This window comes from Bombyx mandarina, chromosome 06 (genome assembly GCF_030267445.1).
Source record: "Bombyx mandarina strain Sakado chromosome 06, ASM3026744v2".
Lineage (NCBI taxonomy): Eukaryota > Metazoa > Arthropoda > Insecta > Lepidoptera > Bombycidae > Bombyx > Bombyx mandarina.
In genome coordinates this window covers 14,228,789-14,248,614 of record NC_143213.1, presented here as the reverse complement: position 1 = coordinate 14,248,614, position 19,826 = coordinate 14,228,789, and the positions used below count along the sequence as shown (strand labels likewise).

General features: G+C 36.6%; 1 protein-coding gene across 1 annotated transcript in view; it reads right to left on the bottom strand.

Moving 5' to 3' along the window:
- The window catches only part of LOC114253576 (uncharacterized), an 85,590-nt gene that overhangs the window by 27,770 nt on the left and 37,994 nt on the right, over positions 1–19,826 (bottom strand). The window contains exons 2-3 of the mRNA XM_028188503.2: positions 1,811–2,019; positions 1,500–1,635 (exon numbers count right to left, since the gene is read on the bottom strand). Coding sequence (XP_028044304.2) covers positions 1,500–1,635; positions 1,811–2,019 — 345 coding nt within the window. The remainder of the gene's footprint in view (positions 1–1,499; positions 1,636–1,810; positions 2,020–19,826) is intronic.

The following is a 19,826-nucleotide window of genomic DNA, read 5'->3' as shown; positions in this document are numbered from 1 at the left end:
GCAGGGCGGTGGTACCTACCCGCGCGGACTCACAATAGGTCCCACCACCAGTAAGATATCTTGAAGAAAAGAACAAAGCAAATACCTATAGTGTTTTGAAAATCATCAGACTCCTAATTTCACATATGCCTAGATTCTTAATTTTATCGTCTTAAATTCTTAATACATATATGAAAAAGGGAATTATTCCAGAGATACTAGAAGTCTCTCAATTCTCATATTATTCTAACTATAAAATAAAGTTTTTTAAAAAGAAAAAAAAACGAAAGTTTTGACCTTTTTAAAATTAATTAGTCTTATAATTAAAAACTGCCTAAGAACGTCTAGAGGTCATTTAATTCAAACTTAACTGTGACTGAAAAATTCTGACATCTGGATAGAATTTTTCTTAACGCATTTTGATATAGTTGAATATTTAAATTAAAAGAGCTTTAAGCGTATCAACTATTTCTATCTATCAACATTCACTATATCTATACTAATATTATAAAGAGGAAAGATTTGTTTGTTTGTTTGTTTCGAATAGGCTCCGAAACTACTGGACCGATTTGAAAAATTCTTTTTCCATTAGAAGCCGACATTGTCCCTGATGAACATAGGCTACTTTTTTTATTTTTTTTTTATTTTTTTTTTTTTATTTCATGTATGTTTTAATGTTTCCGAAGCGAAGCGAGGGCGGGTCGCTAGTAAAATATACTTTCGAAAATGCAAAATTAAACGCGGCTGTGACGAGAAAGTTGAGGTTTTGTAAGGCCCAAGTAGTTATAGGAGGTAACTGGAGGTCAGATATATCACAAACTAAATACCGACCCATGTTAATGTCGAAGTCACAATTTTTTTTTTATCGCCCTTGTAGGCAGACGATCAGACGGCCCACCTGGTGATGAGTGGTTACCGTCGCCCATGGACTTCAGCAATGCCAGGGGCAGAACCGAGCCGCTGCCTACTGCCGCCGTCTACCACACACCTCAAATCGGAACACATAGATGCTTCGCAGCTGCAATCGCACTAGTAACAATAAGCTCTACCATTAGTAAAAGCTAATTAATGATCAATTAACTATCAATTATCATCAAGCCCAGAGAAATCCTTAGTTAATTTTTACAAAACTCAAACGAAGACACGGGGCAGTGTCACATAACTCATCTAGATCAACACTACACAGCTAACTTCATTCACTGTTCACAACATTATAGTAACGGCCGTCTGGTGTAGTGGTAAGTGACATGGTCACTACACAAGGGGGTCGCGGGTTCGAATCCCGCCAAGGGAAGATATTTGTATGATAAATATAAATGTCTTTCCAGGGTTATGGGTGTATATTAAATATATGTATGTGTATAATAAAAATATTATATTTATTTCCGTTATCTGGTACTTGTAACACAAGTTCTTTACGAACTTAGCACGGGATCAGTTAACGTTTCGTGATTGTTAGTAAATATTTATATTTATTTATTTATATTATATTTATCATAACTGTTGAATTGCTAACTCACCTACTACATCCAGCCTTCCTGAGGCCATGTAGTGTGGAAATGATGGCGCATTCAGTATGACCTCGCAGCTATAGTTACCGCTAAGTATTGGCATCACTCGTAGTAGCACCACGTGTGTTTCATTAGACCTTAACCTCTGTAAATAAAATTCCAATTCGTATGCATTATTATAGCTTAAACTGAACAATTGTTCTTGTCTTATTTAAACATTTTCCTTTATTAATTAAAATGATTATTACAGCGGTATATTAAGGGAATTTTTCAATTTTGATTAATTTAGGTATCAAATTTAATTTAAAAGTAACACTCACATCAACTTTAATACCATTTACAGGCACTACTCTAGTGGTGGGACTCTCTAAGGGCGAATACTTGTAAAACTCCTGCATTCCTTTGTACCACTTCACCGAGTACACTCCGTAGTCGTTCAGATCGTAGAGACAGGCCATCGTGACGTTCTTCCCTTTCTGGACGACTCGGGGCGTGATACGGAGCTCCGTTGTACTGATGCCACCCGCTTCTGTGGACAAAAAATGAATAAATTTAAGAAATTGATTTCCATTGTATCTGGCGGATTGAGACTGATTCCGTGGTGTGTTGAATATGATGACGTCAGCGTTGGTGACGCCATTCTCTTCGTCATTATCATTGCCTTCCATAGTGACAGTAATTTCTGTGCAGTGGGGTGCGAAATATTGTCCGTGAACTGCGGTGCCAACTTTGAGTAAAACGAAAAAGAATAAATAATTAATTCCACTTAAGGCACGTGATATAGAGTTTGGCCATTGAAATAGAAAAAAAATAATACCCTAACCGTATTGTTAAAATCTTATCAACAACCTGGGATCCCTTTGTCGTGAAAATGAAAAACCCCATCAAAGAAACTGTTAACCGTATATATTCATTCTATATTTTTGTGTGCAAAGAATAGTATTTATAAATTAGACAGTATCTATTGCAATAGAAAATAGATCTAGATAGATGTGAAAAATCGAAGTCATGAAAATTCTAATAAATAATTATAATTTAATTAAATAATTAATGTAAGCTTCTTTGCTGACTACAAACAAACAAGCCTGGTCTAAGCTAGACGTAAACAGTGTTTTAGGACACATATTTTCGGAAGAAGATGAAATTTAATTCTAAATCGAAAGAGATATTGAGAGCACTCCAGTTAAATCTAATACCAGCAGAAGTATCAGCAAATTGCCCAATAAAACCGAAACCATAACACAAGCACAACGAAAATCGCTATTTTCTCTAAACTTCATAATTTCAATACCTCAATAAACTTTTCAATTCCACCCGAGCCATTACCGTTAGTTCGCATAGAATTGAATGGTCCAACTTTAATGCATGCTGAAATCTTGGCAACCTCTCCCCCATATATCTGCAGAGCGAACTCAACTACGGACCATTAATAACGAGAGAAAAGCTAACAAACAATGCCACTTAGTTGCGATACAGTCAGAGCGATTCGTCTCATTAAGATTTCTTCTCTTTAAATTTATTTGGGTTAGAGTTGATCGTTTTTTTTATTAGAATAATACTTTGATCGAAAGATCTTTGGGATCTTTTAGATCGAGCGACTGTTGGACAAGCTGGAACCAAGACTTAGAACAAGTGAACATAACCTCTAATTAAATTGCAGTGAATAGTTGGATAATCGGTTCTATTTAAGTTATCATTAGGTTCGTCATTAGGTTCTGTTCTATCAACAGCTAGCATTTGATTTGGAAATGTAACCTTAAGCTCTAACAGCTAATTTATAACCGGTTTAGATAGGCTTTTTAATCTAATTTGGGTAGCAGACTACAATGTTGTCGTCCACATTAGAATAAGACTAAGACTTCATTCTAGTAATGAGTTCTCTATGGTTCAAAATTAATTCTAGTTCTTGGTCCAACAAACTAGGAAGAGAGTTGGGTAGAAAGTAAGGTAACATAGTTAAGTAGGACAGACTAAGAGATATTTTGGTAAGAGTTGGACATTGCGGGTGTAAAAAAATTACCGAACACGCACATTTACAGTTTCTCAGCATGCTGTAGATCGGTGCTTAACAAATACCTGAGATTCTATTAACACTATGACAATATCTTAATTCAAACCACTCACACACTTTTCAGACATATATTTTTTTTAGTTGACGAAATGTCTACGAACACCATGTCTATGACCACAAAATCTGCTAAGTATTTAAAGCACGGAAACTAATAAACGCGAGATTAAAGAAAAAAGTGCTTTAAAAGAAATGAAGTGCAGTATTAGAGAACTCAATTAGTTAGGCCCGAAACTTCATTCTTAAACATCAGCTTAAAACTTAAAAACGGTATTTTGGCCTAAACGCTTGCAGAAATAAAAGAAAGATAGATTCGACTTTACGTTTATACCAGATTTCTTATCAGTTTATCAGATCGTAGTGCCTCAGTTGATAAATAAAAGACTTAAACTTTTGATTAAAATAAACTTAAAACAAACAAAAAGAATCCGTCCGACGGGGGACACATCAAAGGAAAAACAAAATTGTTATTTTTATTTAATTCCGAGTATTTTCATATTTATCTACCTTTTAAACCTTCTCTGGACTTTCACAAATAATTCAAGACCAAAATTAGCCAAATCCGTCCAGCCGTTCTCGAGTTTTAACGAGACTAACGAACAGCAATTCATTTTTATATATTATTATATAGATATATCCAAGTGACCGAAAGATACTTTAACTTCCGCGATCCTATCAATGGCTGTAATCTCTTTTAGACTTATAGCCTTTTTTTTTTTTTCGGGTAGAGGGCCGAACCTCCTACGAGATCCCCGCGCAAAAGGGGCGCGCGGGGTATGTGAGACTCAACGATCTGCATGGTGTTGTGAGCAGACCGCGGGCCCAAGGCTTTTAGGACCCACCCACTAAACGACTCCCCTGCACTCTTACACCCGACGTCCGATCCCCTCCGAGGTCAGAACCCGGAACAGGTAGGGGGGCTACCGCGGTCAACACTACAACCAGACGGCGCGGCTCACCCCAAGGACGCCCGGCCGACGGAGCCTTCGAGGCGAATCGAAGGCTCTGAAACGTCAGCCGTCTCGGTACGGCAGCCCGTCGGGCCGCCCAGACGGTGCCGCTGGTGTCCCGGAATACCCCGCTGGACCAGAACCAGCCTGCCGGGTCGGGACGCCGGATACACCGTTGACCGGTCGCTCTATTCACTCCACGGCAGCGCGCTAGAGTGCTGGTAGCGCGCCGCGCAGCCTCACCCCCTCAGGTCGCCCCTTGACCTTTACCGGGGGGAGGCCGCTACCTACAGTAGACTTATAGCCTGCAGATATTTTTTTTTTGTTTATTGGATTTCATCAAAGATTTTCAAAAGTTATTTTGGGATTTTCAATTTTATTTTCATACAAAAGTTAAAACGAAATCGACCTTCCAGTGTAACGCAAGTATTTTTCCTACTAGAATAGAACTTACATTAGCCGAAACATTCTTCAGAGAATTCCGCCGCAAAACAGACCCCTAATAAAACACTAGCCCGGAGATCTTTTTTCATCAGGATACACGACGCGCGTTTCCCTTTCCTTGAACTAAAAAGTAAATTTCCAAAACAATTCCCTTCAACGACAACCAAGTACACCGCCGAGATTTTATTTAACAAAACCATATTCATTCAATTCACTTTACGCAATGGATTCGTAGGGATCGTCGCATGCACAAGAGCTGTACGCGAAATTCCTAACAAGAATCTGAGATTTCTATTATATTTTCAACTCCAATGCATCGCGATGAGTTTTTTCCTTCGTTATCATAACCTGAATACGCCCTCGGGTGTTTACAAAAACGAAACAATGAATACAAAAAGAGTTTCCCTTTTTTCTTCCGTTTCTGAATGGCATCGGATAAAGGTGAGCTTCCCGAGAGCTACGGAAGCATTTGTACAAATACTCGTGCAAATTCTTTAGTACGTAATATTCGTTTTTCGAATTTCGTACTTGGACGGAATTGTTTTCCGGACGAGTTGAAATAAATCTTGCGGCATCTAAATTAATAACAGCCAACGAAGTGAGTATACATTTTGAAATTAATTTATTTATTACTAGCGACCCGCCCTCGCTTCGCTTCGGAAACAATAAAACACACATGAAACCAAAAAAATAAATTAAAAAAAGTAGCCTATGTTCATCAGGGACAATGTCGGCTTCTAATGGAAAAAGAATTTTTCAAATCGGTCCAGTAGTTTCGGAACCTATTCGAAACAAACAAACAAACAAATATTTCCTCTTTATAATATTAGTATAGATGTATTCCAAGGAAAGCTTTTTTACTGGTGGTAGGACCTCTTGTGTGCCCGCGCACCATGCCTATTTCAGCCGTGAAGCAGTAATGCGTTTCGGCTTAAAGGGTGGGGCAGCCGTTGTAGCTATACTTGAGACCTTAGAACTTATATCTCAAGATGGGTGGCGCATTTACGTTGTAGATGTCTATGGGCTCCGGTAATTACATAACACCAAGAGGGCTGAGAGTTCGTCCACCCATCTAAGCATTAAAGCTATCAAACGCTTACAGAGAAAACATAACGCTAAAAGTAAAACTTTGAAATATCTAATAGCTAATCTAATAGCTTCGAAGATTAAGTTAAAAGCTGTATGAGTCTAAGTTCCTTGGAAGGAATGACCACGTAAATTGAATAAATAGTTCGAGCCGTTGAAACTAAAAATCAAAATTCCCTAAGAATTTTTCGAATCTTTAAAATATTAGAAATAAATAAAATAAAATAAAGAATATTCGATATTAGAAATCTAATCCTATATGGCATCTAATAACGACACCTAATGTTTATGAGATTCATAATTAAATTGAAAATTGGTCTTTAGCTTGGTTGCATTAACATTGATTATCATTTTCCCCTTTTTTATTAACCTTTTTTTTTTAGTTACCACCGGGATTGATTATCCAAAATTTTTTTTGGAAACTATTTTTTTTTTTCAAATCAATAAGAACAAATAAGATAAAAAGAATCTAAGTTTTAAAGCGTCAGTGACTATAGTCGAAAACCAAAATCATTATACAATTTTCAAATTACATTTCGAACACTTTTAATATGTGAACTATTATGACAATGCATGAATAGCTAAAAGAAATATTATTTCATCGCGTGTTTGATTTTAATATCATTACTATACGCGAAACTTGAATCTTGATGCTTTATGTTTGTTTTGTTTTGTTAAGCACTTTTCCAACTTTGTAATCTTCTTAGCTTCGATCGTGGGTTTCAGGAAAGTCTACGTTTGAATAAAGTTCAATTTTTGTACATCATTTAAATCGTTCTTTTTCAGAATATATTTGTACGGTGTACAATAAATATATCGGAAAAACTTTGTGAAGTTTATGAATCTCTGACACAGCGAGTACAAAATATAATATATCCCAGTAATGTATTACAAAAACAAGCAGCAACAAAATTAAGACCCTTAGTTTATCTTTTAAAACCGACGCGCAATCAATTGCTCTGTAATATAAAGACGTTGTATTAAATAGGGTTTTCCTGTATCTGCCTTCACTGGTGATATTTTAAACTCAATTGGTTTGTGTGAGGCTGTAAGGATATTACCAATGAGAATTTACATATAATATGTCCTTGCGCATTTCGTTTTCTTAATGTATAACTTCTTGTTCCTTCATTATAGAAGCCAGTTTAGACAAGGCTCATGTTTTATAACGCACAAGATTAAGCCCAAATGGATTAATATTCCCATCTCTGAATCGGGGCTCCCAAACACCTGCTACTTTCATTTGATTCCACAAAGAAGAGGGCCGTTAAGATTATCGATAATTCCTATCTCACGGATCGTTTGATGAGTTCGGAGCTCGGTGGGGGATTCCTCCTCGGAGGTACTTCGCTTCGCTCTGTGTTTCATACCGTATGTTCCACGGAGAGTGCTTTGAGTAATTATTTGATGATCTCAAAAAAATCTCATTGTCTCTATTTTTCTATAGAACCACCAGCCACGGAAGCAGAGTTTATACAATTTTCAGATATGCTTCTTGGAATACACAATCTAGCTCAAGAATGAGCTCCTTTCCACGGTGTTTCTTAAGCTCTATGGCACGGTCTTCTTAAAATTAAGTTCGAAAAGCATCATGAATGATTAACGAATTAGCGCTTAGCCGCAGCACTGCAATTTCTTTGTCTGTACATTTATTTTTCTATGAGCATAGCTGAGCACTCACATCTACATGGACCGTAACGTTGTCTACCTATAAGACTATTATAAGTTGTGAACACCTTAAGTGTACATTCGTAGTTGAATTCACAGAATTCATTTAAATAATATTATTATGATAATAAACCTATTAACACTTCAAGAACACATACCAAGACGTGCATTTTTTTTTTTTACTTATCAATCACGTCACGTCAACTGGTCCCGTGATAAGCTCGTAAAGAACTTGTCTTAGAAAACGGAAATAAATGTAAGATTTTTATTATACACATACATAATATATTTAATATACATCCGTAACCCTGGAAAGTATATTTTATATTTATCATACAAATATCTTCCCTTGACGGGATTCGAACCCGAGACCCCCTTGTGTAGTGACCATGTCACTTACCACTACACCAGAAGGGCATTGAATTTATTATGTTCATATAAATATCGGGTGCTCGGCACCTGTACCTGTCAGTATATCAATAGCTCGCTATCTTATTATAAACGTTGCTGTCTTGGAAATGCACAGCTATTATTTTGAATGAGACGTTTAAAAAAGACGAATATGTAACAACCTTAGCTTTTATTTTATTTTATTGCTTAGATGCTTGGACGAGCTCACAGCCCACCCGGTGTTAGGTGGTTACTGGAGACATCCACAAAGTAAATGCGCCACCCACCTTGAGATATAAGTTCTAAGGTCTCAAGTATAGTTACAACGGCTGCCTCACCCTTCAAACCGAAACGTATTACTGCTTCACAGCAGATATAGGCGGGGTGGTGGTACCTACCCGCGCGGACTCACAAGAGGTTCCACCACCAGTATAAAGGTGTATAATTGGTAAGAACGGAAAGTATAAAAACAGTGTGGAACGGAGCGTTAAGAGGGGAATGAGAGAAAACGGTAATAAAGGGAAAAAATAATGACAAAGAAAAGGAAGATGGCGAAGACGAATGAATGAGCAAGACGTGAAAAAGACGTCAGTTCATTTTTAGTTAGAATAACAGAAGATTTTGGAAGAGAACAATAAAAGTGCAACAGTGGAATAGTTTAATTTTATGCGCCCAAGTACGGATGTGAAGACTTTTCTTGTCTTACTTACAAACCTACAAACCTTAGGGTCAAGCTGAAATAGCCTCTCAAGGCTATCAGCATAGGTAGGAAAAAAAATATTGTCCTTGTAGGCTGACGAGCATACGGCCCACCTGATGGTGAATAGTTACCGTCGCCCATGGACTTCAGCAATACCAGGGGCAGAGCCAAGCCGAAAGCCGGATGGTACGTGGCAAAAAAAAACTCTGGAAACGCACTGTGTATGAACGCAGTGGCTCCAGGTAGTATGGATGAACTCTACTTCAGTGGCGGGCGGTGCGATGATAAAAACGAGATGATGATATCATCTCAAACAATTCCTCAGAGCACTCCCCATGGAACATACGGTACAAAATACAGAGGGAACCGAAGTCCCTCCGCAGACCCAGAGGTTATAAACGAGTTAAAAAATTAACACGTTAAAAAAGTAAAAAAATTACGTATCCGAATCTTGTTCTTCTTATCCTTATTCCACATTTCCATTCAGGCCTATCATACGTCATATCTGTCCTCACACCCTTTTCTCTTATATCCTCTTTCACACAATCCAACCAAGTCTTTTTAGGACGTCCCCTCCTCACAAATCCTTCTCAAACAATGCTTATCATAATATTGTTTAAAAATTTTTCAAAATTGAATTTCGAATCCTGCTGCACCTCGTTATTAAGTAAACAAAAGCACTCGTAAGCGGACCAATAATCCAAGCGATTTGCAGCTTAATACGTTTTGAACCGAATAATTTCTTTGAATTCGTTTCGCGCACGTGCCTGTTTATTTTTTCGCTCCCCCTATGAGGACACGAGTTCGGAATTTCGCAATTTATTTTCTGGAACTGTAAACAATTAAAGTCTAATATATTATTAGGTACCAATATTGGAAGAGAATATTCAGAACGTGTTTATCAAAGCTAATGTAATAAACCAGTTTTGCCAAACGAAAACCAGTGTCATCTGTTTCTCGTCTTGGCTATCGCAAGTTTGATGGAGCTCAGTTCTTGTGAAAACTTCATGGCTGGTTAAGATGGCCGGTGTATCGAAGGATGAAACTAAAGAGGGGATCAATACCTCTGTCAAAAGAACTACATATATCCACAATAAAGGAATGATGTTTGGACAGAGGTAGCCGATAGCCAAAAAATTGTGTTTTTATGTGTCCTGTTGACACTGTATATTGTGAGCCAGCTATTGTCGTCCTAAATATTTCTGCTACAGAACTGTCATACATTCCACTTCGAAATATAGAACATCAATTACAAATGAGATTACAACTTGATCTCGTTAGCTGTTTGACATAGAATATAATAATATTTGTTCAGCTACATAATAATATCGTCTTCTTGCATTAAAACTGTATAATCTCAAAACTTACTAATTTTACAGGAGATTGTTTTAAAGGTTTAAAATGTAATAGTTTTAATATTAATCATCTTTGTAACATTTATTTTTTATTTATTACCAGTTACATTATCTGTCTTTTAAAGTAAGTTAAAATTATGTATTAATTTTGTTAATAGTAGTCAAAACATAAGTAAACTAAAAAAAAACTAAGATTAAGCTACGCTCTCTTGATAGTTTTTTTAAAATTTTTATTGCTTAGATGGGTGGACGAGCTCACAGCCCACCTGGTGTTAAGTTTATGAGAAAAATACTGGTGATACCAAATGTTTACGCATATTAACTCAATTTCGAATATTTTTGGAAATTGTACACTTTTCATGCGAAAAGGCGATATATCGTCATCATCATAATCAGACGTCACAGCCGGACATATGGTAGATCTTCTCCAAGTTATCCCGCCACAATGACAGGCTATATTCAGATATGTACAAAGTAACAAAACAATTCAATTGTAATAAACCGATCCTTTTCGGACAACCCCGTACTAAGGTTTATATTGTGGTTTAATGTAATACAAATATAACAAAGAATTTCAAATTAAAGCAATACTAGCAGCCGGTATTATTGTAACACGGGGAGGAAAATGTGAGCAATAAGAGAATAATATTCCGCTTGACTAACAGGAAGGATGACGTAGAATACATTCCCAATTGTAAATGCCGATTGATTGTTGACGTATCATTTTAAAAGGCTTCTCTTTTGTACGGTACTTTGACTTATACACGAATTTCTTATTGCTAAGATAGGTGGGCGAGCTCGAGGCCCACATGATGTTAAGTGGTTATCGGAGCCCAGACATATATCGTAAATGCCGCCATCTATCCGAGTTTTAAGATCTTAGTTTTTCCACTACAACGGCTACCCCATCCTTAAAAAAATCGCATTACTTCACGGCGGAAATAGCAGGATGGTGTTTTTTTAATGCTTAGTTGGGTAGATGACCTCACAGCACACCTGGTGTTAAGTGGTTACCGGAGCCCATAAACATCTACAACGTAAATGCCGCCACCCACCTTGAGATATGAGTTCTGAGGTCTCACTATAGTTACAACAGCTACCCCATTACATCATTCAAACCGAAACGCACTACTGCTTCACGACAGAAATAGGTAAGTTGGTGGTACTTACCCGTGCGGACTCACTAGAGGTCCTACCACCAGTTAACTTATCCGCCCCGACTCATAGGACGTCCTACCACCAGTATTTGATAGTGTTGATTAATTCACGACAAATTAAATAAATAACATTGCCCATACACTTCCAAAGTCGCAACGTGAACATGGTCACCATTGTATTTCATAAATTGACAAGGAGCGCGATATAAAGACAGTAATGTGCCGATCACGTAGTCACCCTATGACTTCATTACCAGACGTTCTCCAACTAGCCTGGAGTCTCGAGACAGGCATAAGCAATATCTACCCTAGCTCACTGGATACATGGGAAATGAAAATTGCTGCTACAGTATTAGTCACAAAAGTTCACAAATTCCCAAAAATACAAGGTACAAAAAATACAAAAATGTTGTGATGACTTTTTTGATGTTCCTCCTCCTACGTAAACATCATTCCTTTGCATTGTTTCAGTATCGTCTAGTAAACGGATAATTGGAGAAATTGTGGATACGAGTGTAGAATAGTTTAGACACCTAGCCAAATAACAATCAAACAAAGGACGAAATGCATTCTGTTCGATTCAAACGATCCACAACAGCTCCGTATATTGAAAGATGTACAAATTAGCATCCTCTCAACGTGGCTCAATGGTCAAAGCGACGATCCTTTGAAAACGCACTAGTGTGGGCAACCCTACTCAGGAACGTGACACTGTTATATAGGGTTGTCAATTCGATTTGACAGTTACTGTTTGTGACATTACCTCGAAGGAAAAGTAGGTTAAAGGCAAAGCAGATAAAGGAATCTAACAAATTCTAATAAACAGCGAAACTCGAAATTTCTGTACGGCCAAACCCTAAGTCAATGAATATAAATAGAGATATGTTTTCTAGTGCAAACTATTTCTTGGACTGGACTTTTTTTTTTCTTCGAAATCAATTAGAGGACAGTAGCTGCCCAATTTTTCGCATAGTGATTGAAAGCGGCATAATTCTAATAAAATATTCAAAATAATTTCGAAACGTTGCCAACCCCGGCGAGAACCATTAAGCCGTAATAGTGACCGGCATTGGATGTTTCCGCTCTGTCACGCTCAAGATTGGACTCTAGCAAAATTAAACGGACGCGATAAACGCATTGTTATGTAAAATATAAGATCTTAAAAGGGTCATAGCGTCTTCGAATTAACATAATAGAAGTAATATTGGTCCTTATTTAAATCGAATATTCTCATAGATAAATTTTGGATAGATATTTAAAGATCAATGCAAATACCTATATATGTCTTTAAGTAAGAACTAGTTAATAATCGTAATAATTACATAGCCTTTACTTTAAGTGCTTATAGCCAGCTACTACTAGGTAACTACTAAAGACTACCTACCAATCTTAACTGCGTTACTGCTTCGAAGCAAAAATAGACAGAATGGTAATAATACCTACACTATTACCAGTGCTTAAAATACAACCTTTTACTACATGTAATTAACTGACATAAGCATTCAGCAGTTTCGAATTTTGAGGAATCCTAGCACCAGAAAAATCTAATATCGAATATCGGATACCATAATTTCGCTGTACAGTATTGCAGTCGAGATTTCGATTTGCGAAAAATGCTCAAAGAGCTTCGCACCTAACAAGAATGTAGCCGTTTGGAGGAGCATTTTGAATGGCGATCCGTTTTTCATAACTCCTCTTCGGAGCCGTTGGAGTGGAAAGACTTTTCAGCATCTCAAGTATATTGGAAACTTTCGTCGTTTGATACATGATGTAAAGAGTCTGTTAGCAGGGATCCTACGAGTGTGTGTTTGCTTACAACGAAGGGCTTTTGAGAGTATCGAGAAACATTGACCCATATTTCATGGATTCTTTAGACGTGTGTAAATAATCTGGATAAAGTGTGAAGGGTTTTGTTTTTGTTATATAGATAAAAATGCTCACGATCTGTCTGGTTCTAAATAGGCCATAGAAATCACAACGTGAAGGCTAACACTTGGAGGCATGAGGTCCATTCTTCCTCTTGTATTCCTTCGATATTTCAGTGATTGCCTAATTGGCGGGATAGTTAGTTGCTAAAAAACTATAAGGTTTGAAATCAATTCCTGATCGATGTATGTATTATTTGGTATTCTGTATTTGAGTGTATGTCGTTGCTCATTTATAATATATGTTTCCGGCAGAAATGACACAGAGGAAAATAGTACCTTGAGACCGTTAAAAGTGGATCAATGAAAATGTGAAATAAATACAAAAAGTAACAGACATTCCCAAATTATTTTCTTTTGTAAATATAATTTGATTGCTCTTTGCAAAAACAAAAAACTAATAACATCGAAAAGCATCAAACATTTCTATTTGTATCTGCTGATGTCATGCGAAATATGTCTTTGATGCTTCAAATAAGATTTCAGATGTCTAGAATATACGAGTAGTTTCGAGAATATTCCGCAAAAGATTCTTTTCTCGACTACTTTGTACAATATTTCCTTTTTGAACTTAAGGCTTAAAGTCTTAAGAGTTCTGCTGTCGACAGTTCCCGTCTTCAGTTTATTTAAGGGGCAACAATTTTATGCTTAACTTGCGAAGTTACCATGCGATGTGAAATTTTTATCAAAATGTTATCGAATTTTAAGATTGTTTTCGAACCCAGCCGGGGTTTGAGGTACCTAGAAGTTGGATTGAGTAGTTAAAATATTTATTAGATAGCATATAAAACAAGAATCAGGTTTTAGGACAGATATGCAAGGCATCACTATGTACACAGCTCTTTGAATGGCACATTAAAATAACTTACGTATTTGAGATTTCATAATTTGTAATTTAATATTGTCAATTTTGTGTCATTTTCTGAACAAGCCAAGACTCAATTTCGTTTTCTAATATAAATTAGAAATACTGTCATCCTGTCTATTCCAGTTATTACGGTTTGAAGGTTTAATGTCTATGCAATATAATTTGATCTTCAGTCAGACACGAGAGTGTCACAACGTTATGGTGTCAACGGGCTTGTGTAAGTACGAATCATACCCGATCCTGTGTACCGAATAGTAAACAGTCGATGTCGCCCTAAACGCATCATTAAGGATCCTCCCGATCCATTAACAGTGTTTTAGGTACCGGTCACCGTCCTCGCCGAACCCGTCGCTTACGACGAAGAGCTCGACGAGTAAATTAACCCATAGACACACAGCCCAGTGATTTTCTCGCCGGATCTTCTCAGTGGGTCGCGTTTCCGATCCGGCGATAGATTCTGCGAAGCACTGCTCTTGCTAGGGTCAGTGTTAGCAACACTTTCGGTTTGAGCCCCGTGAACTCATCTACACGTCAAGGTGAAGCATAGGTAGGAAAAAAAATGCACGAAGTTGTCTAAAGAATATAAAGCATTAACACTTTTACTGGTGGTAGGACCTCTTGTGAGTCCGCGCGGGTAGGTACCACCACCCTGCCTATTTCTGCCGTGAAGCAGTAGTGCGTTTCGGTTTGAATGGTGGGGCAGCCGCTGTAACTATATTTGAGACCTTAGAACTTATATCTCAAGGTGGGTGGCGCATTTACGTTGTGGATGTCTATGGGCTCCTGTAACCACTTAACACCAGGTGGGCTGTGAGCTCGTCCACACAACTAAGCAATAAAAAAAAAAAAAAAAACACTTATAAGAAGTTAGACTTGGATCACGACATCGAATAGTCTTTACCGCTACTAACTTACTCTCCTGCATTCATCTTTAGCAGCACCAATTTACTTGTCACCAATTTTTACGTACATACCATTCCTATTTTATCTGTATCGGTTTTGAAAGTCGCAGTTCACGAGTCTAGCAAAGGAACGGCAAATGGCGAAACATGGTGAGATAAACGATATCAGCCCCTAACATTACCTCATATTAAACACGACTGGTGTGAATGAGCGAAATGTCTGAGAATGATTCCTATGTTAAGTTCTAATGGAGGGGTGCTCTTTAACCATATCTTGGTACCGTCTTTAATTATGAGAAGCAGCGATGTGTTTCTTTATCGAGAAAGTAATAGCTATTATTATTATAATGTAACGCCAGACTTTGACCACTCTCTTGGGCTCAAAAGATATCGAAAGGAGAATATCTATAAGCTCTGATAAATGCTTGGTGGATCGTGAACTGACTGGACTTAATAGTGCTTTAAATTTATTCAAAATTATAAACTAATGGTATAAACTAATTCCGAATAAGAATTTTATTTTCAATTTTCCTAAAGAAAAATCTTTAGCATTTACGAAGCAATCGTAATTTTATTCGCTCGACAGATTCAAGTTTTTGCGTTAAAGCGAACGTGATCTGTTTTTGAATCAAGCGTTTCAATGACAATTAATTTAATTTTAATTTAAACATGATTAATTTAAAACAACAATGAATGTGGGCGTTATGCTGTTTAGAAATTGAATTTGTAATTGCATTACTGCATCGAAGCATTTCGTTGAGATGAAAATAAAATTTAATTAAGTTTAATACGATTTATCTAATTATTAATTCGTGAAACAATGAAAGTATACATTTTTTAGACAACGATTTGAAATCGCCATATAAATTCTCATATTTCTAAGTAAATTTCACGTAAAGGTAAATATTAATCAGAACGTATGAAGTCCCATGTGGCCATTCAGAGGATAAAATGAAAGGCACGGTGTGTGGAATCTAGAGAAGGAATCTTTTGTGTGATTATTTTTCGTCCCACATCAATTCGAATTTGGTGGGACCTAGATTTTTTTCGGTGAGGGCTTTAAGTGTCTCTTCGGGTGCCAATTATCATGCGGCGGCAGACTGCAGACGATACTGTAGTAAGGTGACAGATAATGCTTATATTACTTACCGCCGTAGACTTTTGCGCTGAAACGTGGACATTGACTGTAGGAAAGGCGTATACTCGGAGTTTCTTTGATGTATCGAGTCAGAAATGATGAAATCCGTCAAAGAACCAAAGTAACCGACGGCTCTAAAGATTAGTGAGCTGAAGTGGCAATAGGCCGGACATGTCGCAGAACCGATGACCGATGGAGCAGACGCGTTCTAGACTGGAGACCATGTACTGGTAAGCGCAGTGTTGGGCGTCCCTCTGCCCGGTGGACCGAAGACTTGTGGCGATATGCTGTAGAAGATTGGATGCGGAAGGCGGAGTATTGCTCATTGTGGCGAACTATGAGAGAGACCAACACCCAGCAGTGGAGAGATACAGGCTGATGATGATGTAGACTCTGAAGCTGACCGTACGCACCGCAGTTACATACGTCGCAGCATTACTAATTTGCCGTCGTATCTTAGGTATTATGAATAATTAAATGCGGCTAATTTTATATTTACTATTGTACGAGTATATTGTAAGATAAAACATGAATTAACTAAGTCATTTTATTCATAAAACTGTAATTTCCAATTTACATTGTCTTTAATCAAACGAACGAAGGCAGAGAAATCGAGCATAAAATAAAAATGGATTTCGTAATAAACGTACATACAATAAAATATCTGATACTATCACTATCGAATTTAACATTTAGTTGAATTATTCAACATCAAAATAATTGTATCGTCGATGGATCCAAATACATATTTCAAATCGAGGCTCGATTGAAACACGCTAACAGGTTTTCACCACTACAGCACTACGAATTTGTTTTCAAGAGAGATCCGCTTCGAAGTCATCTCCTAAGTAGAACTTAAACAGTATTTTCCTTACGTAATTGAAAGGCTAAAGAGGTTATAACTTCGCGATAAATAGCCCAGGGCCTCCGGGATTTCTTTCCGTTAACATTTGCCTTCTATTTCTGGAGTTCGTTGGAATGGCGCTTAGTTTTGTTTTAAAAGTTCATAGATCAGTTGTATAGTGTTCGTGGCTAACGAGTTTGAGATTGAATAAAAGTCACACTATGTCCTTTGTCCTTACCTAATTAGCCGGGCTATTCATCATTATAATTACTAATGAATTGAGCGTAAAGATTTCTTATTTAAAAATCACACTTAGTTTGGATTAGATGTAGGTGCTTATTTAAATACAATGTTTTTTTGATTGATTTATCTGAATTACTGTGTAAATCTTTCTCAATACTAGTGAATCTGAGTTTTACATATCCTCTGTCTTGTATGATAACACAAGTATTCACGTGGCGTCTTGCACGTTAGGCCATGGACATATAAAATTAAATAAAAGAAAATGATCAAAAACTCAGTAAAACATAATAATATTGCATTTAGAATTGAAAACTTTAGAAAGTAACAAATTTGAAAATCGGTACTAATGCTTTACCCAAATATCAGCGAAGCGAATAACATTGGAACCTAATTCAAACGCTTTTGGCGACAAATTGGTTCATTCAGAGGGGAATTCTTATCCTTTTATCGCTGCACCTCGATTTCCGGCTAATGGCAATTCAGAAAGCAATTAAATACCAAATTATATTCGCAATTTACAACAGCTTATCAAAATATATTTCTGTTTCTAAATAATATACTAAATTACATGTTATTAATATACTAAATTATGAAACAGAAATGTACTAAAACAACATTGATTCTATTAGTATATACACTGCAAAGAGTAGTATAGGCTCAGCTGCAGAATCAGAAGATAGTTCAGAATAGATTTCCAAAACTAGAATGCTAAAAATATGGCTATAGTTTAAAAAAACGCTTTGTCAGTGAGCCAAGTTAAAACTAATTTTCTTATGTAGTTTTAGTCTCAGTCAGTATATAAAGCTAAAGTAGTAATGGCACTGTAAAAATCATATTTTGAAGCTGTCGCGGCTTAAAGGATAAGACGTCCGGTACATCCGTGTTGAGCGATACAGCGGTGTTCGAATCCCGCAGGCGGGTACCAAATTTTCCTAATGAAATACATACTTAGCAATTGTTAATGATTGACTTCCACGGTGAAAGAAGAACATCATGTAATAAAAATCGGGTAATTTTTCGGGTTTCATTTTACACGATGTTATCCCTTCATCTTGGAAGATATTCGAGAAAATATGTTTGATTGGAAAAATTATTAGGTACCTGTCTGCGGGAGTTTAATATCGGCACAGTCGTATTTTTCGGTACTAATGCACCGAGCATCTTACCTTTTAATCTATGATGACTCTATGGCTCATTTGAGAAAAAACTGAAGTCTTAGAATAAACTAATAACCCGCGGAATTTAACACAATTATTATTATGAGTTTGTATGAATCGATACTGCTATATTGAAATCAGGGACCGATTTTCCAATATGACTATTTAGTACAGCTAATATTTTGAATTCAATACATTCGGACGATTATCTCTAAATATATTTGTCTCTGAGTGCATTCATCAAATGAAATGCTTTTGAACAGTTAATTTACTAATGCTTGGATGTTTGTAAATGACTATACTCTTGATTGTTAGAATTTATTGATTTTAAATCCAAAAACGGTTCTTTATTAAAAGCTTTATTTTTATGTGGATTATGGTTCAAAATTGAAAATAAAATGTATTTTTTATTAACCTGATTAGTGTCGGTTACGGACTTCAGTAATGCCAGGAGCACAGCCAAGCCGCTGCCCATAGCTGAGGACTTTCCGCGAATCTCGTTATGGAAAAAAGATTTGTTGTAGCACTCAGGAAACACCAAGAAGGGAAGTTAATTCCAAAGTTGGATGAATCGCGTTTGATTGACTAATCACCGACACTTTTTTCGCATTTATTAGCAGTAAAAGTTGAGTTACTAAGATGTTCTGATAACAACAAAACAAACCAAAAAAAATCTAAACATATTCCAAAAATACCAAATTAAATTAATGATTAATGACAGAATTATCAGTAAGTATTTGTGAGTTTTATACAAATCTCTCAAACGGTAAAAATGTGTTAGTAGACTGCACAACTTATATTTGATAATATATTAATTTGTGAAGCAAAAACTTTGTAACCCTTTTTACGAAAATTGCGCGGACGGAGGAGTATAAAATTTTCCACACTTATAGAGAATATAGAGAAGAAGTGCACAATGCTAATATTTTTTTTAAATAATGCATAATAGATACATTAAATCAGTAAAGAAAACATTACACACACTACATACCATGTATTTGACGCACACACGCATGCATACTATTTATTTTCAAACTTTTGTTCTTGACGTGTGTTGTCAAATTGAGAATAGATTAAATATTGTTTGTCTTTGTTAATATTTTTTATAGTGTAGTCTTGGCGAAATTTGTATAAAATACAATCATAATAGTGTACAAACTTACAATTCCAATTAATTATAGTCGAATTTCGACTACTGCGGGACCTCTAGTATTTGATAATTGAAGCAAATATTTGTTGAAAATGCTTAATTTTAATTTCAGCGTCTAACATGAATTTTTATCTAGCTAACACACACCCGTAAGGTTGACAGACCAGGTCAAGGCTGCAACAGGTTGCCCTCTACACGTAAGCACTAGAGCGCAGCTGAAAGCGAGGAGTGGCGGTGGACCATTGTGCCAAGAGTGTAGCGACGAAGATACACATTCCACACATAATTTTG